The sequence below is a fragment of the Megascapheus bottae genome, chromosome 11 (assembly GCF_031878675.1).
Source record: "Megascapheus bottae isolate mThoBot1 chromosome 11, mThoBot2.hap1, whole genome shotgun sequence".
Taxonomy (NCBI): Eukaryota; Metazoa; Chordata; class Mammalia; order Rodentia; family Geomyidae; genus Megascapheus; species Megascapheus bottae.
In genome coordinates, this window is record NC_143519.1 from 1,295,863 (window position 1) to 1,322,848 (window position 26,986).

The 26,986-nt window shown below is 56.7% G+C and overlaps 1 protein-coding gene across 3 annotated transcripts; it reads right to left on the minus strand.

Annotated features, from left to right (window-relative positions):
• Positions 1–6,890: 6,890 nt before the first annotated feature.
• Positions 6,891–25,043, minus strand: Spaca7 (sperm acrosome associated 7). Of its 3 annotated transcripts, none has more exons than XM_090341672.1 (6): positions 24,878–25,038; positions 13,815–13,913; positions 12,698–12,805; positions 11,587–11,655; positions 8,992–9,072; positions 6,891–7,057 (listed from the first exon to the last, which is right to left on the minus strand). In XM_090341672.1, exons 1-6 carry the CDS (start codon positions 24,969–24,971, stop codon positions 7,041–7,043), a joined length of 468 nt encoding a protein of 155 aa, XP_090197798.1. In that variant the 5' UTR covers positions 24,972–25,038; the 3' UTR covers positions 6,891–7,040. The 3 variants fall into 3 exon arrangements, with proteins under 3 accessions (XP_090197798.1, XP_090197797.1, XP_090197799.1); XM_090341671.1 differs by having other exon boundaries at positions 11,587–11,658; positions 24,878–25,035; XM_090341673.1 differs by lacking the exon at positions 12,698–12,805 and having other exon boundaries at positions 11,587–11,658; positions 24,878–25,043.
• Positions 25,044–26,986: the final 1,943 nt, after the last annotated feature.

Genomic DNA, 26,986 nt, shown 5'->3' on the forward strand with positions numbered 1-26,986 from the left:
TACCTGCCTTTGCTTTTGAATATTTGTGCATTTGCACAAAATGCAACTATTAATGTTATTGGGGCTAAATTTGCCTTATTTCTAGTTCCTTGAGTATTTTCTCCATGGGATTTGTCTTTTCTAATTTTGTTTTGTTTTTGGCCTTGCACTTTTTGGGAGTAAATTATGTAAATATTTTGTCAGTTTAATTTTGTCTATTGACTTAACTTTTTTTTGCCTGTCCTGTTTTTAGTGATGGTGCAGAGATTGAAATGTGCATCTGTAATGGCTCTCTGCCTATGAAAATGACATCCTCATGAATTGTGTAAGAAATCTTCCAGTTGCATAATTTCAATCATGGCTCTTTCCCTTCTGTACCTTTGTCTATCTTGTATTTCTACATTCCTTGGAAATAGCATATAACATTCTTTGTCCTGAAACTTTTTTACACATACACACGTTTTGGTAAAATAGTGATGAAATAGACACACAGATGTATTTAGAGGTGTCTTGTGTTTCTCGGTATTCAGAGCCTCCGTGGAGGGCATGGCTGGCTGCACTTGTCAGCTTGTCTTGTAGTGTGAGAGAACTCGGCGTCTCTCTGGAAAGGTCTCCTCTCTCTCCGCCCTCAGTCACCTTGTGACTGTTTCCTCCCCTCTGCCTCCTCTATTTCACATGAGAAGCGTGGCCATTTTTTTATCCTCATTCCCTGAGCATCCTTTCCCCCCTATATGCTTTCAAGATGTGCATCTCTCTGTGGCTTGACTCTGCTGTGCCTTGGACACGTTTCCCACGTTGGTCCACTGCTGTGTTTTGCACGTTTGTCCCAGCTGCATGGCAGATCAGGGCACGGGCCTCTGGTCAGTGGTAGGGCAGGGTCAGACGTGCCTTTCCTCACAGCCCAGTCCTGCAGCCTCCCCTCCCTTGATGGCCCAGCACCACGTCTACTCAAGTACGGAGGCTCTTCCTCCTTTCCCTCTGAAGCCAGAGCTGGCTGCCCCTGTGTGGAGCACCGGAGGAGGCCTTATCTGCTCCCAGGCTTTAGCAGGCGGCCCGCCCCCATCCCCCTCAGCTTTTCCTCTTTGCTGTCCTCTCAGATGTACAAGGCAGATGGCACTGCTGACCAGTGGGCCCCACAGTCCTGCTAGAGCTGTGTACCCCAGATTTTTCCCCTTCCTCCCCTGCCAGATCTCTGCATTGCCCCCACAGCTGGCTGGGCACTCCTCCCTGGAGATGCCAGTCTGTGGGTCTCAGCCCGGCACTGAAGGGCCTAAAATCTGCATTTCTAGGTCTTCGTCTCCTTCCCCATGCCCTGCAGAGAGGGGCACAGAGGATACTGGCCCCTCTGTCAGCAGTGTGAGTGTGTATGAGAGATTGTGTCGGTACTGAGGTTGAACTCAGTGCCTGAGTACTGTCCCTTAGTTTTGTAATTACTCATTTGAAGCTGGTGCTCTGTCACTTGAGCCACAACTCCCCTTGTGGCTTTCTGGTCTTGTGCACTTTTCTGTCTGGGCTGGTGTCAGACTACAATCCACACATCTCAGCCTCCTGGGTAGCTAGGATTACAGGTGTGAGCCATGGGTGCCTGCCTAATTAGCGGTATCTGCTGCAGCATGTGAGGAGCTGAGGTGAGCTTGTTCTGACCTGCACATGGTTAGAGATGGACAGACATGGCAGAGGGACAGTTTCGCTTACAAAGGAAGCATAAAAATGGAAGAGGAAAGAGGAAAGCAAAGTAAGCAAGAAGTGCTTCAGATCTGTGTCTTCTTTGAGACAATAGTGGTGCTGAGAGTGACTCCTCTGCATATAGTATTCCTGTGTTTTAGAAACCCTCAGTCCGCCTAGGCAAGGCCTCACTAATGATGTTTTGACAGCAAATGGGGCAGAAATGCACCTGTGGAGAAAGCATGGTATAAATGGGTGTTCAGAAATGTATGATATTGATAAAAGTGATGTGACTTAAAAAAATTGTCTTAAACACAAACTAGGAAACGTGGTTTTAGACCTTGCGAAAATAGTTGAGGTAAGCTGTTTCTGCTGGATGTAGCGACTTGTCAAAATTAAAATTCAACACGTTCCGCTAGAGCCTAGAAATGCATTTCTGGATTTGAACATAAATCTATGTGGTTCATCCTGTGGACGGGCATTTATGCATTTCCATAGTTTATTCTGTGGGTGGATAGGCCAGCTTTCCCGTGGTTCAGTCTGGTGGATGGATAGGCATGCTTTCCCGTGGTTCAGTCTGGTGGGTGGATAGGCATGTTTTCCCGTGGTTCAGTCTGGTGGGTGGATAGGCATGTTTTCCCGTGGTTCAGTCTGGTGGGTGGATAGGCATGTTTTCCCGTGGTTCAGTCTGGTGGGTGGATAGGCATGTTTTCCCGTGGTTCAGTCTGGTGGGTGGATAGGCATGTTTTCCCGTGGTTCAGTCTGGTGGGTGGATGGGCATGTTTTCCCGTGGTTCAGTCTGGTGGGTGGATGGGCATGTTTTCCCGTGGTTCAGTCTGGTGGGTGGATGGACATGTTTTCCCGTGGTTCAGTCTGGTGGGTGGATGGGCATGTTTTCCCGTGGTTCAGTCTGGTGGATGGATGGACATGTTTTCCCGTGGTTCAGTCTGGTGGATGGATGGACATGTTTTCCCGTGGTTCAGTCTGGTGGGTGGATAGGCATGTTTTCCCGTGGTTCAGTCTGGTGGGTGGATAGGCATGTTTTCCCGTGGTTCAGTCTGGTGGGTGGATAGACATGTTTTCCCGTGGTTCAGTCTGGTGGGTGGATAGGCATGTTTTCCCGTGGTTCTGTCTGGTGGGTGGATTGGCCAGCTTTTCCATGTTTAGCCTTTTCACAGCTGCTGTCCTCAGCCATCCAGCCCAGTCTGCAGAGCCTTTGGCCCCACAGGAGAGTGAGTATCTTTTCCCCGGCACCTTGGTTGGCTCTGGGCATAGGTGGAGCCTCATGCTCCAGATGGTGGGTCTTCCCCGTTCCTCCCTCCTCCATCCATGGATGACCACGTCTGTGCACTCAGGTCTCCCGTAGAATTTTGGGTCACCGCAATGTGGGCAAGCAAGGTGTGGAAGGCTTCATCCAATCACTCTTTCCCCTCCTCCCCTCCACCACACCTCCTTCCCCTGACCTCAGGACTGAGGGCTTTACCGCAGGAAGCCCTCTTGTCCCCAGCTGAATTCTAAATTGGGAGCCACACAGATGGCAAATAAATCAACTCTAGTAGATAAACAAGTCACCCTCTTTAGTATGGCTTTAGGTATGTCTTGTCATGTTTCCCTCCATTACACATTTGGATCGTTGTCTATCCAGCTCAATGGACAGACCAACGGACCTGTTAATTCTGCAACTGAGGGTTGCCTCAACCATGTCTCAGCTGAACACACAGTGTGCTTTCAGTTGAATAAGTAAATCCACGTTTAAAAACAGAATGATAACTGTAGAATGAATCCTGTAAAAGCCCAGTGTCGATGCACCAATCAGAGCTCAGTGATGGTAGCACTTGGTGATAGTGATCCAGCAGAGGCGTGGGGACGGACGTCAGTGTGAACCAGAGCAGAGGTGTGAGGGCGTCAGTGTGAACCAGAGCAGAGGTGTGAGGGCGTCAGTGTGAACCAGAGCAGAGGTGTGAGGGCGTCAGTGTGAACCAGAGCAGAGTGTGAGGGCGTCAGTGTGAACCAGAGCAGAGGTGTGAGGGCGTCAGTGTGAACCAGAGCAGAGGTGTGAGGGCGTCAGTGTGAACCAGAGCAGAGTGTGAGGGCGTCAGTGTGAACCAGAGCAGAGGTGTGAGGGCGTCAGTGTGAACCAGAGCAGAGGTGTGAGGGCGTCAGTGTGAACCAGAGCAGAGGTGTGAGGGCGTCAGTGTGAACCAGACCAGAGTGTGAGGGCGTCAATGTGAACCAGAGCAGAGGTGTGAGGATGTCAGTGTGAACCAGACCAGAGTGTGAGGGCATCGGTGTGAACCAGAGCAGAGGTGTGAGGGCGTCAGTGTGAACCAGACCAGAGTGTGAGGGCGTCAATGTGAACCAGAGCAGAGGTGTGAGGATGTCAGTGTGAACCAGAGCAGAGGTGTAAGGGCGTCAGTGTGAACCAGAGCAGAGGTGTGAGGGCGTCAGTGTGAACCAGACCAGAGTGTGAGGGCGTCAATGTGAACCAGAGCAGAGGTGTGAGGATGTCAGTGTGAACCAGACCAGAGTGTGAGGGCATCAGTGTGAACCAGAGCAGAGGTGTGAGGGTGTCAGTGTAATTGTGCAGAGGCGTGAGGGCATCAGTGTGAACCAGAGCAGAGGTGTGAGGGTGTCGGTGTAATTGAGCAGAGGTGTGAGGGCATCAGTGTGAACCAGACCAGAGTGTGAGGGTGTCAGTGTGAACTGGAACAGAGAGGTAAGAGCATCAGGGTATTTGAGCAGAGGCGTGAGGGCATCAGTGTGAACCAGAGCAGTGACGTGAGGGTGTCGTGTGAACTGGAGCAGAGGTGTGAGGATGTCAGTGTGAACCGGAGCAGAAGTGTGAGGGTGTCAGTGTGAACTGGAGCAGAGGTGTGAGGCCATCAGTGTAATTGAGCAGAGGCGTGAGGGCATCAGAATGAACCAGAGCAGAGGTGTGAGGGTGTCAGTGTGAACCACAGCAGAGGTGTGATGTTGTCAGTGTGAACCACAGCAGAGGTGTGATGTTGTTGGTATGAACCAGAGAAGAGGCATGAGGGCATCAGTGTGAACTGGAGCAGAGGTGTGAGGGCGTCAGTGTAATTGAACAGAGGCGTGAGGACATCAGTGTGAACCGGAGCAGAGGCGTGAGGGTGTCAGTGTGAACTGGAGCAGAGACGTAAGGGCATCAGTATGAACCAAACCAGAGGTGTGAGGTTGTCAGTGTGAACCAGAGCAGAGGCGTGAGGGTGTCAATGTGAACCGAAGCAGAGGTGTGATGGCATCAGTGTAATTGAGCAGAGGCGTGAGGACATCAGTATGAATCAGAGCAGAGGCGTGAGGATGTCAGTGTGAACTGGAGCAGAGGTGTGAGGGCATCAGTGTAATTGAACAGAGGCGTGAGGACATCAGTGAGAACTGGAGCAGAAGCGTGAGGGTGTCAGTGTGAACTGGAGCAGAGGTGTGAGGTTGTCAGTATGAATCAAACCGAAGGTGTGAGGTTGTCAGTGTGAACTGGAGTAGAGGCATGAAGGCATCAGTGTGAACTGAAGCAGAGGTGTGAGGGCCTCAGTATAATTGAGCAGAGGCGTGAGGGCATCAGTATGAACCAGAGCAGAGGCGTGAGGTTGTCAGTATGAACCAGACCAGAGTGTGAGGGTTGTCAGTGTGAACCACAGCAGAGGTGTGAGGGCGTCAGTGTGATTGAGCAGAGGCGTGAGGGCATCAGTATGAACCAGAGCAGAGGCGTGAGGGCGTCAGTGTGAGCCGGAGCAGAGGTGTGAAGGCATCAGTGTGAACGGAAGCAGAGACAGGAGGGCATCAGTATGAACCAGAGCAGAGGTGTGAGGGCGTGGTGTGAACTGGTTGCAGTGGTCAGCTGTGTCCAGAGGTGGTGGTGGTGTGTATTCAGGGGGGCGGCCTTTGTGTTTGGGGCCATCGGCCTCAGGCGCCTGCCCAGGCCCTTGTCTGTTATGCCCAAAGGCCGTGGTTGGGACAACAAACACGAGCTGTGGCCCTTGTTCTGTGGTCCGGGGTCTGTGGGTTGTGTTAGGGGGTCCCCTGCTCAGAGAGCACGTCTAGGCAGCTGTGTGCACTTGGTCCCTTCCAAGCAGGGCCATTTCTCTTGGTAACCATGAGGCCTGTGTTAGGGGATCCCTGCCTGCCCAGTCCTCGGGGTGTCCTGCGGTCGTCTGTGTCCTCTCCTCCCCCAGTCCTCGGGGTGTCCTGTGGTCATCTGTGTCCTCTCCTCCCCAGTCCTCAGGGTGTCCTGTGGTCATCTGGGTCCTCTCCTTATGGCCTCAAGTGCCTGTGCTGGGCTCGGGGGAGCCTGCAGATCCTGTGTGATTCTCATGATTCCTCAAGCAGGGCATAACAGAGCTGGGAGCCTTGGGACAGAGGGCTGGGTCAGGCTGAGGATGGGCTTGAGTTTACAGGCAGTGCCCTCTTGTGGGGACAGAGAGCTGGGTCAGGCCGTGGACGGGCTTGAGTTTACGGGCAGTGCCCTTCTGTGGGGACAGTGGGCTGGGTCAGGCTGTGGACGGGCTTGTGGAGACAGAGGGCTGGGTCAGGCCGTGGACGGGCTTGAGTTTACGGGCAGTGCCCTCTTGTGGGGACAGCGGGCTGGGTCAGGCCGTGGACGGGCTTGAGTTTACGGGCAGTGCCCTCTTGTGGGGACAGAGGGCTGGGTCAGGCCATGGATGGGCTTGAGTTTATGGGCAGTGCCCTTCTGTGGGGACAGCGGGCTGGGTCAGGCCGTGGACGGGCTTGAGTTTACGGGCAGTGCCCTTCTGTGGGGACAGAGGGCTGGGTCAGGCTGTGGACGGGCTTGCGTTTATGGGCAGTGCCCTTCTGTGGGGACAGCGGGCTGGGTCAGGCTGTGGACGGGCTTGTGGGGACAGAGGGCTGGGTCAGGCCGTGGACGGGCTTGAGTTTACGGGCAGTGCCCTCTTGTGGCTTCTGTCAGATGCGAACTCCTGCGAGGTGGCTGTAACTCTCCAGCTGGCCATGGGGAGGCAGGGCAGGACAGTGGTTGAGAACTGAACCCCAGGGCAGCCCCGGGGCTCCAACTGGACAGGCTGCGGTCCGTAGTCTGAGTGTCTGCCGTGACTGGGAGCAGAGGAAGCAGGGGCGTTTTGCCCCACTCTGTGTGTGACAGATGGCAGCCCCAGCGTCTGCCTGGACTCCAGGGTGCTGGAGTTGAAGTTGTAGCGGGCTGAGGGTGGCAGAGCCTCCCTCTCCCCGCACCTTAGCAGACCCTCCACACGACCCCATGGTAAGACGTGTGCCTTTATGGTGCTAATGATGCGTCTGTACATGTGTGCTCTTCCTAAGGGGGTGGGCATGGAGGTCCTCCAGCTGCTGGCATCGCTCAGGTCCCTGCCTGCGTGAGGCCCTCTTCCAGCCCAGTCCTCTTCCCGTCACCGGAAGACACTTCCTGTTGGGGGACAGTGCATTTTGCTGAGAACCGCCGACACCCACTTGTCTTTCTGGGGTTCTGTGTCTGCAGCCCCGTGATAGCCTCTCACCGGGCATGCCAGAGGCACGGGGCGTGCACAGTGAACAGCGCCGCCTCACAGCCTGCTGCCCCTCACCTCTGCTCCAGAGGAAGGCCTGACTGGTGCACTGCGGGGGGGAATGGGGGGCTGCATCACTGGGCTCAGATGCTACACAGCTGGAGGAAAGGCTGGTGGGGTGGCGCGGGGTGAGGATGGCCACAGCGCTGCACCTGGCTGGTCACCTAATCTTCTGAGCCTCCTCATGACCCAGGCATTTATTAGAAATAAATAACAAGCTGGGTGAGCTGACTCACGCCTGTCATCCTAGCCACTCAGGATAAGATGAGGCTGAGATCGGAGAAGCGGGGTTCAAAGCCAGCCTGGGCACTAAAGTCCGTGAGACTCTTCTCTCCAGTTAACCCCAGAAAACCAGCGCCCAGGCCCAGAGTTCAAGCCTCATGACTGACCAAAAAAGAAAAAAACCAACCCTTTAACTCCTTGGGAGGCAGAAGTCAGAGGATTTTGGTTGGAAGCCCTGGCAGGGTGAGTGACTGCAGGGTGCTGTGGACCTGCCTGCCACAGTGACAGGGAAGCACAGGCAGAGGGGCAGCTGGCCAGGCTGGCTAGCACCCTACCTGGAAAACTAGCCCTGTAACGCAGGTGCTGGTAGCATAGGCTAAGCAGTAGAGCGCCTGCTATGCTACAGGCAGCAGTGTGTGTCACCCCGAGCCAGCACAGTACTTGAAAAAGCAAACACACAAGCCCTCCAAAATCTGCCCAGAAAGGAGAAGCCAGGCACCATGCTGGGGAACCTTGATTCCAAGACCCAAAGAGCCCGGGGATGCTGGTACAGAAAAGGGCAGCCGTGAGGGAGGCAGGCCCCTGGACTTAACCTGTTGGACTGTGCCACTTGTGCACAGGGTCCTCAGACACCGTGACACCCCCACCATCTGCTATACCAGATGTGGCCTCCCCCAGGTCTGGCAGGTGAGCTTTGAGACCCTCTCGTGTACCCGACTCTGCTTACACCATCTCTCAGTGCCCAGCATGGGGCTAGGACGCCCCCTGGGGATCCAGACGCTCAGGCTCAGGACCTGGGTGTGGTCACAGGTGGCTCCCAGGCCCTTGCACAGGCCCACGTGGGATCTGAACTCAGGTCGCACCTACTCCAGAGCCTGTGCTCTTAGCCCCAGCCCCACTTCCTGCAGTTGAGTCGGCCTTTTGGGGCTCTGTGAGAGAGAGTGTTGTGTCAGTCTGTGTGGCTGGAAAGAGAGCAGGAGGTGTGTGGCGGTGGTCTGAGGTGCTAGATACTGCCTCTCAGGGTCCTGAAAACTCCCGAAACCCAGAGAAGAGGCCGGCCTGGCACAGCGTGGGAGGGGGTGGGGTCACAAGGGACTGAAAATGAGGGAGACAGTGAGATATGTGGGGTGCTGTGGCTGGGCACGGGAGCCATCATGGGATCGGCAGAGCCAGCACAGACAGGAGGATTGCCGGTGACGCCCAGCCACTCCCTTGCAGGCCTTTCTGGGTGGCCCTCTCCTTTTAGCTGCTTCCTCCCTCAGATCTGGGGGGGCTCATGGGTCTGAGTGGAGCCACAGGGGCTGCGGCAGCTCAGTGAGATGCTGTGGGCTACTTGGGAGGGGAGGGGGTGAGCTGCTGTTGGTGTGTGTGGAGAGTGAGGGACACAGCCAGGTGAGGGGCGGCCCCGTGGTGGCCATATTTCAGATGCACAGGCAGCCGGGCACAGGGCTGGGGAGTCCCCAGCGTGCTCTTCAGCAGGACCCCGAGCCTCATCAGCCCGGGGATGGGCAGGACCGCCATGGCGCCTGGCGGGCCTCCCGGCCTCAGCCACCGCCTGCGAGCTCCAGCTTACCTGAGGATCGTCCTATGTTTTGAAGGATTTTGTCCAGGATCGATAATCTGCCGTATCGATCATTTTTTGGATTCTTTCTTTCTGTGGAGGAAAAACAGGCACTGTGATGTCGAGGCGTGATTTAATACCCATGAGTGAGCCAGCCATCAGCCTCGACTCCCGCCATGCCCCCTGCTGTGTCCCAGGCAGGGAGGCGGTGCTCTCTGAAGCATGCTTATTCTCAGGGTTCAGCCAAGCTGCTGGGAGATGCCTGGGTGTCACACACTCCTGCTCCCTGACCGCTGTCCCTGTGGCTTCCTGGCGTGCTCTACCTGGCCAGCCCCTCCTTCCTGCAGGTTCCGGCTGCTGAGGACCAGGTGCAGACAGGGCGTCTGGACCAGGACGGGTGAGGTGGCCTGGGCCTCCCGTACTCTCCTGGCATAGTTCTGGGCCTTGGGCCTTCCTCTCCCCAGTTTCCTGTGAGCCCTTGCGTGCTGGCAGGTTGCTATGTTCATGTGTCCCAGACAGGTGGGTAATAACCTCCCAGATCTCAGATTTCTAGGGAGCAGGGGACCTGCCCCACACCTGTTAGGCTCCCGGCAGATCCTAAACATTAATATCATTAGAAAACTACAACTCGGCATAAATCTGAATCTGTCCTGTGGATGTCTTCGTTTTCACAGAGCCTTTGAACTTAGGGCTGCAGGCCTGCTAAACAGGTGATCCATCCCTGAGGCAAGCCAGCAGCCAGAGTCTGGGCTGACTGACTGTGAGAGCAGAGTCCCTGGGTAAGAGCACCGTCTCCAGGCAGTAGCCACATCCAGGATCCCCAGGTATACCCGGCACCCAGCCAGTCTGGGTGACAGATGAGGAGCTGAGGGAATGAACGGGGAATGAGAAGGCAACCAGGAAGGGAAGGAGGCTGCAGAAGCACCATCCTTCAGCCTGCTTTGTTTCTACTTTTCTAGCTGTTTTATTTTTTGTAGTACTGGGTTTGTGCACTTAGGGTCCAGACAGTGCTCTACCATGTTTTCAGAAGAATGAGGTCTTACACTAACTTTCACTGGGCCAGCCTCTGACCACAGTCTCCCTGCTCTGCTGACAGGCTGGACCAGGTGTGAGCTGCCGTGCACAGTTAGATTTGGAGTCAATCTCACTGATTTCGCCCAGGCAGGTCTTGAACTGGGATTCTCCAGTCTCCACTCCGCAAGCCGCTGTCATTACTAACATATACCACTTGCCTAACAGCTTTGGCTTTAAAAGAAATTAAATAATGTTGAGGTATAAAATTTATAGTGTGAATAATCACTGCCTTATTTTTTTAAGGCTTTGTAGTGAGTACAGCCTCCTTCCCCACTTGTTCTGGAGCTGTCATTGTCTCCTGCCCCGCACCCCTCATCTTACCACCATTGTGTGCTAAAGGTTCCCACATGCTTAGCATTTGTAGAAGAAATTCCCTAGGAGATTTTGCCAGATAGTTCAGATTAACCGATGGGTAGGAATATCTATAGCTCATCAGTATAAGACCTAGATTAATTAATCACTGTGAATGCAACTCTTGACTCCTCCATTGTAGCTGAGGCCAGAGTGAGGCAAAGCCACTGTGCAGGGTCCTGGGGTGAGGTGTGGCCAGGCCAGGACAGAGTGGACAGCTTCAGACACCTCATGAGCCTGTGCCACGTGAAACACAAAAGAGCCAGGAAACGTCAGCTTTGCTTGAGTTTCAGTGGAGTGGAAAGTGTTCTAGCTGTGGTTAAAAGGTGAAAGGCAATAAGAGGTTGGTAATTTTGTCTACAAAAATGTGTAAGTTTTTCATGAAAAGAAAAGAACCGTGAGTTACATGAAGTCAATTGATTAAAAAAATGTCACATGTGTCTCAGGCCTTTGTCTAAGTTATAGTTCTAATATTCTTAAACACAAAGTCCTTGCCAGGGGCCAGTAGCTCATACCTGTCATCCTAGCTGCTCCGGAGGCTGAGAGCAGAGGATCGTGGTTTGAAGACAAGCCTGCAGAAAGTCTGCGGACTCTCACTTCCAATCGTTATCGACCCCAGAAAGCCACAAGTGGAGCTGTGGCTCAAGTGGCAGAGCACTGGCCTTGGGCAAAATTTCTCAGGTGCAGCCCCCAGGCCCTGAGTTAAGACCCCAGGACTGGTAAAATAAACCCCCAAAGCTAAAAATAAAATAAGCAACAGCAACCAAATCTCTTAGAAACCGAGGATAAAAGACCCAAACTTGGGCTGGGAGTTTGGCCTAGTGGTAGAGTGCTTGCATAGCATACATGAAGACCCAGGTTCGATTCCTCGGTACCACATACATAGAAAAAAGCTGGAAGTGGTGCTGAGGCTCAAGTGGTAGAGCTCTAGCCTTGAGAAAACCCAAGGACAGTGCTCAGGCCCTGAGCTCAAGCCCAGGACTGGCAAAAAAAAAAAAAAAAAAAAAAAAAGAGACCCAAACTTGACACAAGAAATTTGAAATGAGAAATTTGCCCGATCACATTTACAAGGAGGATGCAAAGATGGTCCTTGAATTTGAGAGGCTGAAGCCCACAGTTAAGTAGAGAATTGCCAAGCCTGAGGCCAGGCACACTGCCCAGTCCCCTCTCCCCCGTCCTCACCTCCTGAGGAGAAGTGAGGCTCGTGGAAGTTCTCAGAGCCCTGGACGTGAAGCGTCTCGGTGGTGACCTCTTCTTTACGGAAGAATATGGGAAAAGGGAGGGGATTTAGTACGTTTGGAATGCTCATTTAAAATGAGCGTCTCAAGACCACTATCACTTTTACGTTTTATCTGCCAAGCATTGTGCAACTTTTAAAACTACTCATTCTCCCATTCACTCCTCTTTTGGCTGAGCCTCACCGCCTAAGAATTTTCCCCGTGTATCTGGCCACACAGTGTGGCCTATCCTGTGATTGCAGGGTCTGGGTCGACAGAGACGTGTGGCCGCCCAAACCGTGGAAGAGGGGGAGAGGAAGAGACACCATTGGTCGGGGCCTGCGGGGCCACGTGCTTCCTGGCGTGTCCCTGGGAGGTGGCAACCCCTGAACTTAACCTCCCACCCAGTTCTTGGTCTCTGGAAGCAGGGCCTCGGGCAGGGAGGCAGCAGCGGAGCCTCCAGCGTCTTGTGGGCACACAGAGGAAGGGCTTGGAGAGATGGAAAGCGGCCAAGTGCCCGCAACCTGGCCGGCAGCCTGCGGTGCTCTCTAGTCTCTGCAATGCTAACAGTGATTGAATAAGTGACGAGGAAGGGTAAGAGGTGAACCCGGCCCCAGACCCTTTGCTTTCCCCTGTTTTGGGTATGGTCAGTTCTTTTCTTCCCTGGGCCAGCCTCAGACTCTGCTCCTCCTACGGCAGCTCCCATCCCTGGAGTCCCATGTCCTTTCTGAGCCTTTGCCCACGGCTGTTCCCAGAGGGAAGCTTTTTGGTTCCTGGGGTCCCCTGGGGCTGCTCTGGCTCTCTGCCACCTCACCACAGGAAGGAGAGATGACAGGTGTGCATCCAAGAGGAAGGGTGTGGCAGCCCCTTCCTTTTCCTCGTGGCATCTGCCTGTCCACGGCCTCTTCCTGCTGAATGCTCCAAGGGCTCATGTAAGGGCTGGAGCCTAACATGGTAGGGCTGCCATAATCCCCAGCTCCCCCCTTCGCTGACGACCAGGACCCGCCTGCACCTCTCTGACTCAGTCTCCCCAGGCACCTTCTGAATCCGGCGGGGGATTGGTGGGTCATATTCACCAGTATTATAATTTCTTTCCTCGCTGCCAGAAGAGAGTTCTGAACTTTCTAGTAATTCGTGGTAATTCTCAGCACCGTCACCTTGATAATTATCATCAATGCCGGAATCTTTGAACATGGAAAAGAATGGGGGAAAGTTGTCTTGGTTACACTCTTGTGAACATTTGTGATGCATGGTTTATTTTAAAACATTGGTTTGGAATTGTAGCAGGTGTCAGGTGAACAAAGTCCAGAAATGAATGTTCCTATCTGAACACAAACTCCAAGCAGATGCTGGCCCCACTGCCGGCTGCGTGTTCACGGAGTGTTCCAGCATTCTGATACACCCATCTCCGCAGCCACGGCTGTCCTTCTGTCCTCTCTGACCCTTGTGTACTATTTCACTCCCAGTGCACAGTTTTGACAATAGAAAGCTGCACTTCCTTATTTCTGCGCACTTTGTGGCCTGGGGCAATCATGTGCTCAACCTTGGTTTATCTCTCTTTTTTTTTTGGCCAGTCCTGGGCCTTGAACTCTGGGCCTGGCTGTCCTTAAGCTCCTTTTGCTCAAGGCGAGTACTTTACCATTTGAGCCCCAGTGTGATTAGTTAGAGTTAAAAGGCTCATGGACTTTCCCGCCCGGGCTGGCTCTGAACGGCAGAGTAGCTAGGATTACAGGTGTGAGCCACCATGCCTGGCTGGTTTACCGCCTGCCCCATTAGGTAACAGACCTGCCCTGCCCTTTCAGAAGCTGCTGCCCGTGAACGCGGGCCGGGGTCTGCTCATCTACCCCACGGTGGCCCATTCCAAGACCTTCCCGGGCGCCTCACGTTCCGGCCACCGCTCAGCCGCATTTGCATGGCGAGAAGACCATACAGCAGTGCACACTCAGAGATCATCCCAAAGGGAAGGGACGCCACCCCTGCCCCGAGGAATGACTTCCTCAGTCTCCAGAGGACCTGCCGGTGGCCTGGGGGTGGCTTCTTTCACACCTCCACCCGCCTCGGCCACGGCTGCTTCTGCTGGGCAGGAGAACTGGTGCAGAGGGCTCGCCGAGCAGTGTAAAAGCTCCGGACCTAACTGAAAACAAAGCAAGGCGTAAAGGCGTGAGCAGAGGGTATAAAAAAGGATATACTTGCTTTCTTCCTTTAATTGCTTTGTTGATAATGTCGATGCTGTACTCTCTGTCTCAAATACGGATTTGTTTGGGTCCAAAAGCTCTTGGACTAGAATCTCATCTGGGGAAAAACAGACAAGGACATGTTAGAGACAGGACTGACATGTGGGGTTGATGCCACGTGTGTAGTCTGAACCTCAGGCTGTGAGCAGGAGGAGAGAAAGCTGAACGCGTAGGACCCGAGCCTGACTCCAGAGAGAGCCTCATTGGAGAGGGCAGACGCCGGCTCCTAGACCCCCGGGACATTCCTGGGCACGGCTACCTGCTGACGTCTCCAAGGCCCTTGTGTTACCACGGGGGGCTTGGTCCTCGGGTGGGGTTACTGCAAGTGTGGGAGCCTTTAAGGGGTGGGGCCTAGCAGGAAGTCTCTAGGTCTGTGGAACCTGCGTCCGTCCGTGAGGGGGTTCTGGGACTCTGGCTTTTCTCTTTCTTTTGGCCCCTAATTGAGAGCTTTGAGCTGCACATTCTTCCATCAAGTGTCACAGGGTACTTCGTGACAGTGACGGGCACCTGTGGGGTCAGAACGCTGAGCCTGAGCCCCAGACCTCGTCTGGACCCCCACGTGCCCCGCTGTTGTGCTGCTCCGTCTCTGCAAATGCATTTCTTCCTGAGTGACACCCGTGAGCTGCGTGTCTTCCTGTCCTGGAGACCTCTGCGGCAGAATTTCTGGCGGAGGACTTTGTGGCCTCCAGTCCTGGATCCTCATTCCTTTTCTTTTTCTACTGGATTGTGACCTTGGGCAGCTTTCTTCCCACTCTGACCTTGGGCTGGCCTTGTGTAAATCTACCAGCACCAGCACGGAGTGGTGACATGGTGACAGCCCAGCTCACAGCCTGGGAATCGCTGCCAGTTCAGGAGTGTGCAGTCTGCGTGGACATAGACCAACTCTGGACTTTGAAGACTCAGTGTCTCATTAATAATTGTATATTAATTGCATAATGTATAGTATTAAACTTAGTCTCTCCCTCTGTCCCTCCCTCTCCCTCCCCCCCTCCCCCCCCTCTCTCTCTCTCTCTCTCTCTCTCTCTATTTCTCTCTCTTTATATTGGTGCTGGGGCTTGAACTCAGAGCCTGGGCACTGTCCATGAGTGATGGTGGTAAAGGCTAGCGCTCTACCACTTGAGCCACAGCACTCTTCCGGCTTTTTCTGAGTTGTTATTGTCAGGCTGTCTCTAATGCGCTCCTGAGTGCCACAGAGACCGTGGTCGGCAGACTTCCCTTCCAATGGCGAGTCCTTGGCAGATTCCTGTTCTGATCGTGAGATTCTGAGCCTGTTGTGGTGGGGAGCTTGACTCAGCTGCAGAGGCTCTGGCTGTTCACCTCTCTGGCTGAGGCTGCTAAGGGCGCCACCCACAGTGTCTGCCCCTCACTCGGAGACCAGGTAGGGCTGGCTACGGGAGTGTGGTGACCAGACCTCGGGGCAGGCCTTGATGTGCAGGGCTGGCTGACCTCTGTGTCTGGTCTGGAGGGGAGCGTGGACTCCTGTAGTGGAGCTGTGATCACGCGTCCCTCGGCTTGCCTGTGGAGAGTTTCTGTGGAGGCCCCAGTGAGCCGGCGCTGCAGAAGCAGAGCCCGAGGGACAGCTGCAGGTTCTGTGGGCCGGGTAGCTAAGGAAACCTCTGCAGGAGCAAGGGCTTGTCCCAGATGAGGCATGTCTGAAGAGGCAGAGTGCTAACTCGCAGATGGGCCGTGCTTTGGAGGCGGGGTGAGGCCACGCCCTGCCGTCAGTACAGGAGGAAAGTTCAGCCTCACTAGCCATGGAGGACATGCAATGAGGCCAGCCCCGGAGTCCCTCCCCAGCCAGAACGGCTCCACCAAGACGGCAAACTTCAACCATGCCAGGAAGCAGGGGGCAGGCTGTGGAGGTGCGAACACGCTCGGGGTGGCAGGGTGGCAGCCACGGAGGAATGCCACACCAGGGCCACAGAACTACCACCAGATCGGCGATGCCAGCCTGGTGTACAGCTCTGGTCCTGGGAATGTGTGTCAACACAGAGTCTCACTGTGGGCCCACCTGTGTGGGTGTCAGCCAAGCAGTAGATTCTGTCTGTACCTATCCGCTGATGAATGGACAAACAAAATGTAGTGTATGTGCAGAGTGGAGCCTTATTCAGCCATAAAGAATGAAATTATGTCACCTGTACGAACATGGAAGGGAGATGAGCGTGGTAAAGGAGATAAGCCGAATTCACAAGGCAAAATAAGTGAATGCGTTCACCCATGTGCAGAGTCTAGACCTGAGCTCAGGAAAGTCATGGCTAGAACAGCGGGACAGGGGCTAAGGGGTTGTGGGGCAGTGGTGTAGAACCAGTAGGAGGGGGAGGGAGGGTGGGGACAACACGGCTGGGGTACATTGTATGTGTGTTTATGTGTATGTGTGGGAAGGTGGCACAATGAGACCCAGTAAACACCACACTGTAGTAAGCCAGGGGCAGCGGCTCAAGCCTGAAGTCTCAGCTACTTGTGAGGCAGAGAACAAGGCCTGGGTATAAAAGCGTTGAAATTCAACCAGTGGGTAAACAAAAGCAGGAGGCTCGCAGCCCAGGCTGGCTGGCTGCAGAGGGAGACTCCCTCAACTGTGCTGAAGGTGAGGGGGGCCAGAGTGTGGCACAAGGGGCAGGGTGCCTGCCTGGCAAGCCTGAGGTCTTGGTTCAGTCTCCAGGGCTGCTAATTGGAGGAGAGTGGGGAGAGAGAGAATATTGGGGTGATCTCCGTCCAAGTACATCCACCGCACGCCTCTGCGGAAGTAGCACACCGAAACCCCTCTGAACAATCGTGCTTAAAGAAAGGCCTGGGTTTTCTCCTGTGGAAATCACGGTCACCATTCCGAGGGCTCAGGTGCCTGTGGCTTCCCACACCTCCCTTGGGGGAGGGAAGACAAGCCATTTAGCCATCCTAGTGGAGGAGAGACGCCCAGACTCCAGCACGTTCAAGTTCAGGGCAGGCGGCCTCCACCCACATCTCCAGGCAGGTTTCCGCTTCGCTAATAAATGGCCCTCGGCCTCTGCCTGCTCTTGGTGGCTCTGCTACTGCACCTGCGTCCTGATCTCATGAGCCGAGGAAATCTGGATCCCCACCCTGGAGCGTCCGGAGCCCCCTCCCCCCACCCAGAATGCCTCTGGGATGGGGTTTTTCCTGTGTCCCAGGACAGGACTTGCCCTGGGTGGGACCTGCCTCCTAGCCCGGCATCACCCCCAGATGGTGAGAAAACAGCTTGGTCCAAGGATGACTGGGCTGCTGGGCGGGTTGGTGGAGCAGAGGAAGGGGGGCACGTTTCCTTTGTGAGTAAGTACGTTTGTCTCCTTTGAGAGCTGTGGGCGGCCACCATCACACTTTGGGGTCCACCCTGAGCCACCCAAAGCCCGGCCCAACAGAAACAGGAACTCTGTGCTCAGCCTCTGCCTACGGCTCTTGCCAGCCAATCGTGTTCATTTTCTCTAAGCGCCTCATCAGTATTCCCCTCTTGTTCTTGGCTGCTTGAACTGCCTGTTGGCTGGCGCCGACTCACGCTGCGGTGGGTACTGGGGGGCAGAGAACTCAGAAGCCAACCCCTTCCTCCTCCTGCCGCTTCCGTGAGCAGGCACTTCCCGGTTGTGCCATCTGCAGCCAAGAAGCGGAGTCTCCTGGGCGAGCAGAAGGGTCCAGAGCCATCTGACCTCCCCTCCCTGGTGGACAGGAAGCGCCCCGCCGAGCAGCCAGGAGCAGGTGACTCCAAGCGCCAGTCCTGCTCGGCATTCCCTCCAAGACTCCCCTTCTGACACCGTGGCTTTTCGTTATCGGAGGTTGTGGCCTCTGTGGGTCATGGCACAGTTCGGCCTCCGTCTCTTCGTCCAGGGCTCAGGTCCTGGTCACCCGGGAAGGACCACTGGGCGGGCCCGCCGCCCCTTCCCCTGCTGAACACGCAGAGCCTGTCTGCGAGAATTGAAGTTCCTACCCAAACCAGTGCCACAGCTGATTCCCAAGTGGTCTTAATGACGGACAATCTGCATACCAATGCGCTCATCTGCACACATGCTCAGACAATGCAGGAAATATGGAACAAGGTCTGGGTGGTGATGACAATTGCTTCCAGTATGCTGACCTTCGGTAAAGGAAACAAACAAAAGTACAGTTCTCTTTGGAAGCGACATTAATGGATCGTTAAGAATGGGTACAGCTGTGCCATGCAAGCGCTTGTTAAAAATATTCTTTTCATTTGTGTGTGTCCCGTAATTACAATGGAAGCGTTGTGCAAGTCAGCCGAAAACCTGGGCAGGGAGTCTCTATGCTCACAGCACCCGTGCCGCAGGCCGTGCGCATTGTCAACGCAGCCTCTTCACGGTGGCTTTCTGGTCACCTCCTCCTGACAGTCGCAGTTTGCGGATGGCGCGTGGCCTGTGGCCTGGACACCCCAGCGCTCTCGTCCATGTCTGCCTCCTCACCTTCTGCCCGCGTGCAGTTCACTGTCGAGGGCTAAGTCCCCCTGGACAGCCTTCCTTCATCCCCAGGGCCATGGCGACGGCTGCCCTTCCTCTCGTGACCAGCGCCTCCATGTGAGGGACAACACTGCAGCCCGCACAGCGCACCTGCCAGCAGGTGGGAGACCCCAGAGTGGGGTGAGCGACACGCGGCACCCTCGGAGCTGGTGGAAACTTCCCCGTGGCTGGCTGCTCAAGCTGGGAAGGCATTCCCCTGTCCTGGGAGGTGACTGGCTGCTGGCCACATCCCGTGAGCCCGTTCACATGCTGAAGAGTTCCTGGGTCCAGCCAGGAGCAAGGCGCTGGCATCTGCACACAGGAAGGCAGGTGGTGGTGCCATTGGTGGGGTTCTGACCCTGCGCCTGCTCTGGACGCCCCCAGCCTCGAGAGCATAAGCACGGGGAGCTGAGCTCCTCCAGTCAGGATACTGGAGCCTCACTAGTTATTTCTGGGCCGTGGGGGCCTCCTGCCCTCCCTGAAAGTGCCAGGTCGGTTGTGTCTGGGGCTGTGGTATGCCCAGCTCTAGGAGGGTCCTCAGAACCCACTTGCCCACCCCTGTCCTTGGACTGGGGACCTGGTCCGACTCTTCTGGTACCTCTGCGGGAAGCTGAAGTGGAGGGAGCCCCTGCTCCCTGCAGGACGGGGGCAGGATCCATTGCTTCTAGGTCTTCTCATGTCAGCAGTGCCGCCGTCTAGTTCCTCACACGCTGTGTGGGAACAAAGGATGGAGAGAGCCCAAGGAGGCCCTCCCAGCGAGAGGGTGTCCAGCCCGGTGCCCGGCCCTCGTGCTCCTCATTCTAGCTACTCAGGAGACTGAGATCTGAGGGTCTCGGTTTAAAGTCAGTCTGGGCAGGAAACTCCCTGGAACTCCAATTAATTACCAAAAAGCCAGAAGTAGAACTTAAGCTCAGGTGGTAGAGCGCCAGCCTTGAGTGAGAAAACTCAGGGGCAGGGCCCAGCCTGAGCTGAAGCCACAGTACTGCTGTGCACACGCACACGCACACGCTCACGCATGCACACGCATGCATACACGCACATGCACGCACACATACACGTGCATACACACGCGCACACACATGCGCACACGCACATACACATGCACACATATGCATACATACACGTATACACACATGCATACACACATACACATACACATGCGCACACATACACACACACACACACCACATGCACACTCAGTGGGGAACTTTTAAAGTGTATTTTTTTTTTTTGGCCAGTCCTGGGGTTTGAATTCAGGGCCTGGGCTCTGTCCTTGGACACTTCCTATTCATAGCTGGCATTCTGCCACTTGAGCCACAGCTCCACTTCTGGCTTTTTCTGTGTATGTGGTACCGAGGCATCGAACCCAGGGCTTTGTGCATGCTAGGCGAGCACTCCACCACTAGGCCACACTCCCGGCCCAGTGGGGAATGGGTCAGCGTGGATGGCATGGCAGTGACTCTGGGTGGCCTGTGCAGCCATGCTCTCTGGAGCTCGCTTTCCAGGGGGCTCCTGCAGGACCCCCCATTGTGGACCTGGTTACCTCAGATTTTAGACCGAACTTCTCCCCTACCCATGATGCCTGCCTGCCTGCCTCCTAGGCCAGCCTCCTCATCTGTGGGTCTCCCGCTGGGGCTCCTGTTTGCAGAGCCTCCCAGCTGTGCCAGAGCCCCTCCAGCCTGCCGCGTTCCGCTGAGCTCCCTTCTAACAGGGCTCGCTCCCCAGAAGCCTTGCCAGTGTCTTTACCCAGCTCTGCACAACTCTCCAGTAGACGTGGTGCCACCACGGATGGATACGTCCCCCCCGGGGCCCCTCTGGGCCAGTCTGCATTCACGGCTGCCTTCCCTGGGGATCTGGGACTCGGGACAGTGCTGGAGCTCCAGAGCCAAGTCCTGATTCGGTTGGCGGAGGCCAGTGGCTGTCCCTGGCCTCTGGGGAAGACCTCTGTTCTTGCTCCTGGTTTGGGGTTCGCTCTTTGAGTCCAGGGCTGGACGCCCCTGCTCCTCATAGCCCCTCTTCCTCTGGTCCCAGCTGGCCTTGGCAAAATCAGCAGAGCGGAAGGCCTGGAGGTGCGGGAAGCTGGCGGGGTGTTGCGTCGTGGCAGAAGGCCTGGGTCCAGCCCCAGGACAGCCCAACGAAAAGTGGAAAATGACGTGTCCAGTCCGTGCATTTGACACCAATGAAGATATATGTCATCATCTGTCACTGTCTTTTCTTGTTTCAGTTAAAGCCGATGAAGATGTAACCAAAACTACCAAGAGAAATGAGGAAACGAGTCGGCAAACGAACTGTGCCAGGGGCTGTGTGAGAGGAAGCTGTGTGGGAGACGTGCAGGTGCTCAGATGACCAGGAGAGAGGTTCCGTTGTGAAGAGGAGCAAGATAAAGAGCAAAAGCCAAGCCGCGAGCTTTGAAGGGTCCGAGAGGAGCAGCTTCCTGTCTCCCGAAAACCTGCCTGGGCCAGTGGACCCTGGGGGAGGCAGAGGGGCTCCGCCCCGCGGCCAGCGGGCTCTCCAGAGCACCTCCTGTTCTGACAGTCACTTGTGCGGCTGCTGTTGTCTTTGTCACGTTTTTATTATTTAAGAAAGTACGGGCAGTGTTGGGAGAGCTACAGGTTTTCTTTCTCCTTCCTTTCCTTCTTTCCCTCCCTTCCTGTTTCTCAAGAACCAGTTACTGCTGTGACTACCTTTATTGTCATAGATAACCAAGAGCTGTCACCTTATTTAATCAAGAATGCAACGCTTCGGACACTTTTTGACAATTTCTCTGAACCAGATTCTAAACAAAGCCCTTTTGACCTCAAGCTCCCAGTGAGGTTCCAGAGCCGGGAAGATGGGGCGTCTCCTGAGGGACAGGAAGCCAACCGGGCCTTCACCAGATGGGTGTGCTGTCACAGGCACATCCGAATGGACGCCCGGGGCTCCTGTCCTGTCCTCCGTGTCCTCTGGATGTCCAGGGCTCCTGTCCTGTCCTCCATCCCCTCTGGACGTCCAGGGCTCCTGTCCTGTCCTCCGTGTCCTCTGGACGTCCAGGGCTCCTGTCCTGTCCTCCGTGTCCTCTGGACGTCCAGGGCTCCTGTCCTGTCCTCCGTGTCCTCTGGACGTCCAGGGCTCCTGTCCTGTCCTCCGTGTCCTCTGGACGTCCAGGGCTCCTGTCCTGTCCTCCGTGTCCTCTGGACGTCCAGGGCTCCTGTCCTGTCCTCCGTGTCCTCTGGACGTCCAGGGCTCCTGTCCTGTCCTCCGTGTCCTCTGGACGTCCAGGGCTCCTGTCCTGTCCTCCGTGTCCTCTGGACGTCCAGGGCTCCTGTCCTGTCCTCCGTGTCCTCTGGACGCCCAGGGCTCCTGTCCTGTCCTCCGTGTCCTCTGGACGTCCAGGGCTCCTGTCCTGTCCTCCGTGTCCTCTGGACGTCCAGGGCTCCTGTCCTGTCCTCCGTGTCCTCTGGACGCCCAGGGCTCCTGTCCTGTCCCCCGTGTCCTCTGGACGCCCAGGGCTCCTGTCCTGTCCTCCGTGTCCTCTGGACGTCCAGGGCTCCTGTCCTGTCCTCCGTGTCCTCTGGACGCCCAGGGCTCCTGTCCTGTCCTCCGTGTCCTCTGGATGCCCAGGGCTCACTCTGCTCAGTGCGCTGCTCTTCCTCGGTGGTTGCCGTCTGATGGGTTCTCACCAGGTTCATGGTGCGGGGACTGTTGGAGATGGACATTCTTTTGTCCCGTGTTTGTTTGCTGCTCTCTGGAAAGTGTTGGTCACCTCCATATTCTTCCTCTTCAGGAGACCCCAGGTTCCCCCTGGGCCGCTGTCCGCCAAGCTGGCGCCTGCTGGCTCTGGACGAGGTTCTGTGCGAGGTGAGACCCACTGGAGGCCAGGTCTGGAGCCAGGACAGCCATGTGGTCATCTCCTGCCGTTCCTCTCCTTTCTTCTGGTGGTGATCCACTCCCCCCTCCCCTGCTGTTAGCTCTTCTGGCGGCCACATGCCCACTTCACAAGATTCTAGTCACACCGGGGTGAGGATGCCAGAAGCTGGCTGGCTGCTCCTCAGAAAGGGACGGAAGAGGAGAGCCCCCGTCCCCCATCACCCGCCCCATCACATCAGAAAGGGACAGAGGACGAGAGCCCCCGTCCCCCCATCACATCAGAAAGGGACGGAGGACGAGAGCCCTGTGCGTTGTGCAGAGTGAGGAGGGGTGACTGCACAGCGTGACACCCGCTGCCCTCCCCACGAGGTCTCCGCCTGAGTCACCTCTGTGAAAGAGCCCAGCTTTGGTCTGGTCATCCAGATACTGGGCCAAATTCCTCCCCTGACACTTGGCCACTTGTCGCCCACGACACCCGTACAAAGACACGGGCGCAGAGACACCGGTACAGAGACACGGGCGCAGAGACACGGACGCAGAGACATAGGCGCAGAGACACGGGCGCAGAGACATGGGCACAGAGACACGGGCACAGAGACACCGGTACAGAGACACGGGCGCAGAGACACGGGCGCAGAGACATGGGCACAGAGACACGGGCACAGAGACACCGGTACAGAGACACGGGCGCAGAGACACGGACGCAGAAACATAGGCGCAGAGACACGGGTGCAGAGACACGGGCACAGAGACACGGGTGCAGAGACACGGGCGCAGAGACATAGGCGCAGAGACACCGGTACAGAGACACGGGCACAGAGACACGGACGCAGAGACATAGGCGCAGAGACACGGGTGCAGAGACACGGGCGCAGAGACATGGGCACAGAGACACGGGTGCAGAGACACGGGCACAGACCCGCCTGATCAGAGTTCTCCCTGGGGTTGGGGGCTCCAGTGCAGTGTGACAGTGGCATTGCGGATAGTTTATAGAACGAGACCCTTCCCGTGCAGGACTGGAAACTGTACACGTGCATGCACACACATGCGCATACGTGTGCAGGAGCGTGCACACACACACACGTGTGTGCTGTATGCCGGGTGCCTGCAGCTACACCGTGGTGTGGTGAGAAGGTGCACGTGCACACACACCTCTGGTGTGGACACACGCATGGAAGTGCCGTCTGGTGCACGTGTGCAGGCGTGTAAACACAGCAGGGGAGGAGCAGGAAGAATGGACACGGGCAGGTCAGACCTTGCTTCAGCAGCTCTCCCATGGAGTACCGATCCCAAAGGGCTTCGAAAATGAAAACCTTTTACTTCAGGTCCCCTAGGACTAAATGGGGGGCTGAGGCAGAGGCTGGAGAGGGGGAGGGTGGGGGGGAGGAGGGAGGGAGGGAGGGTGGAGAGGACCCCAGGGGAGAGAGGGAGGATGGAGAGGGGCAGGGAGGGAGGGTGGAGAGGACCCCAGGGGAGAGGGGGAGGATGGAGAGGGGCAGGGAGGGAGGGTGGAGAGGACTCCAGGGGAGAGGGGGAGGATGGAGAGGGGCAGGGAGGGAGGGTGGAGGGGACCCCAGGGGAGAGGGGGAAGGTGGAGAGGGGGAGGGTGGAGAGGGTGGAGGATGGAGAGGGGCAGGGAGGGAGGGTGGAGGGGACTCCAGGGGAGAGGGCGAGGATGGAGAGGGGCAGGGAGGGAGGGTGGAGAGGACCCCAGGGGAGAGGGTGAGGATGGAGAGGGAGAAGGTGGAGAGGACCCCAGGGGAGAGGGGGAGGGTGGAGAGGGAAGGGTGGACAGGGGGAGGGTGGAGAGGGAAGGGTGGACAGGGGGAGGGTGGAGAGGACCCCAGGGGAGAGGGGGAGGATGGAGAGGGGCAGGGAGGGAGGGTGGAGGGGACCCCAGGGGAGAGGGGGAGGGTGGAGAGGACCCCAGGGGAGAGGGGGAGGATGGAGAGGGGGAGGGTGGAGAGGGGGAGGGTGGAGAGGGAAGGGTGGAGAGGGGGAGGGTGGAGAGGGAAGGGTGGACAGGGGGAGGGTGGACAGGGGGAGGGTGGACAGGGGGAGGGTGGAGAGGAAAGGGTGGAGAGGGGGAGGGTGGAGAGGGAAGGGTGGAGAGGGGGAGGGTGGAGAGGGAAGGGTGGACAGGGGGAGGGTGGAGAGGGAAGGGTGGACGGGGGAGGGTGGAGAGGGAAGGGTGGACAGGGGGAGGGTGGACAGGGGGAGGGTGGACAGGGGGAGGGTGGAGAGGGAAGGGTGGACAGGGGGAGGGTGGAGAGGACCCCAGGGGAGAGGGGGAGGATGGAGAGGGGGAGGGTGGAGAGGGAAGGGTGGAGAGGGGGAGGGTGGAGAGGGAAGGGTGGACAGGGGGAGGGTGGAGAGGGAAGGGTGGACAGGGGGAGGGTGGACAGGGGGAGGGTGGAGAGGGAAGGGTGGACAGGGGGAGGGTGGAGAGGACCCCAGGGGAGAGGGGGAGGATGGAGAGGGGGAGGGTGGAGAGGGAAGGGTGGAGAGGGGGAGGGTGGAGAGGGAAGGGTGGACAGGGGGAGGGTGGAGAGGGAAGGGTGGACAGGGGGAGGGTGGAGAGGACCCCAGGGGAGAGGGGGAGGGTGGAGAGGACCCCAGGGGAGAGGGGGAGGATGGAGAGGGGGAGGGTGGAGAGGGCCCCGGAGGGCAAGGCTGCAGTTGGAGGCTGTGGTGGACTCGGGCCCTGGCTCTCCGGGTACTCTACCTGCTGACATCCTGAGGGGCTGGGGCTCAGCTTCTTGCCAGCTGCACAGCAGGAGAAGGAAGGAGAGAGTCCACGCTCCTCTGCTGGCTGCCATGCTCCCTCCAGCTGAGGGAGGGGAGCCTTGGTCTCCTGGACGCGTGGAATGTCAGGGGCCTGTGACATCAGGCCAGGAAGTGAGCTGGGTCCTGCCCCGTGTGGGGCTGCAGAGGCTGTGACGTCACAGGAGGCGGGAGGGGCTGCCGGGGGAGGGCTGGGGGTTGCCCCTCCCGCCCCGGAAAGCTGGTGAGGAGGGGCCCAGGGTGGCATCTCTAGAGCTGTGGCTCTGCCCCTGCCTGGCCACCCCTGGCCACCTGCCCCCGTGGACCTGTCTTGCTGGTTGTAGTGAGCCTCGTCCGCCTCACACACGGGTCACCCCGCCTGCCGCCCTGGCACGGGTGCCTTGACGGGACCGGACCCCTGCCCTCCGCGGCCCCGTCCCCAAGGCTCCGCTCACCCCCCTCCCAGGACGAGGTGGTGGGCGTGGCGGGCTGCAGCCCCCTCTCCTTGTCCTCTCAGGGCTGGCGCTGGGGTTGGAAGCCTGTTCCGGTATCGGCCTGGCTCAGGGCACGGACAGCCGGTACCCGGGTGGGTCTGTGAGAGTTCCACGTGCCTGTGCCCTTCTGTGGCTGTTCTGATGGCGGTGTAGGTGTGGGTGTGCTCTGAGGGACCCTCCCCCCCGGGCCGGCCACACCTTGTCAGGGGCCTGTCACCCAAGCCCCTCCCCACTGGACTCCCTCTGAGCCAGGCCTCGTCTGGCCATGGGAGGGGCCTCCAGCAGGGTTTGGGGGTCCGTCCTGGACGGCTGACAGTTTGGGTCTGCAGTCAGAGCCCAGGGCCACCACGGAGCCACGTCAGGCGCACGCCACTTGGGCCTCCAAGTTCATGGAGCAGACTTTTGCTCCTAGCTCCCTTGGAAAGAGACCCCAGGTTGGAGCAGCCAGTGTGCTGGCCGCCAGGCCCCACGTACACGGGAGCTGTGCGTGGCCAGGTGTGCTGGCTGCCAGACCACATGTCCCTTGGCTCCAGAGTTCCAATTAAAGATCCTTCTCAAAGCACATTTGCAGTTGTTTTCACTCATGAAAATATCCTGCAGACCCATAATTTGGCAATATACATATAACCAATTGTTTTAAAAACAGAAGTGACGCTGGCGATTATAATGCAAACTGTTTTCTAAATGAAAGAATTAAAGGAATGTAATTGGAGAAGTATACAAACAGTGGTTAATATGCTACTTCTTGCAAAGACATATTACAACTTATAATCTTCCTTTATGGGTGTATGTTGTTGGTGTTTAATCAGGCATGTGATGTATTCAGGTGTTAAACCATTCTATTAGCTGGAAATTGCACTATTATTTGCTGAGCTGTTTATGTTACATTGTTGTTGGCCCTCTGAGTTTCTCTTTCTCTCTGAGCTCCTCGCTCTGGTCTCCGCAATCTGTATAATTGTATTCCTTACTTTTGTCTTTAGAAAGCTTTAAATAGAGATCCTGGGACAATTAACTACAGCAGAATCACAAAGCTCTGGAGCTTTTGGATGAATGTAGAGATGTCACACAGATGCTGTGACAGGCAGAAGAGACCCAGGTCTAGCTCACAGGGCCACAGGAGAAGAGTTGGTGCAGGCCAGCTCTGCTGCTGACCAGCCCAAGGGCACTGCGGGGCCGGGGCACACCCTTGGGGACTGAAACCTTGATCTCAGGGCACCAGGATATCCCTCTGGGGAGACTTCCCGGGACTGGTGACCTGGTGACCTCCGAGGAACAGGGAGGGGGGCGGGGGAGCAAGGGTCCCCCCGCCGGGATACTGGGCACAGGCCCTCTGCGTCCCTCCAGCTCCTTCATCTCTCGTTCACTCTTCCACTCGCGCCCCGGCTCCTCCCCCTGTGTCTGGTGGTGAAGTCCTGGTGGGGTGGGTCCTGAGCTGCAGCAACAGGAAACCAGCTGGCTGTGACTCTCTCCTGCAGTTCAGCCTGTGCGGCTGCTGTGTGGATGGATGCACTCGTGCACGCACACAGGCATAGCGAGGGACCTGAAGCTCTTCCAGAAGAACCCCAGGAAGCTCTGCT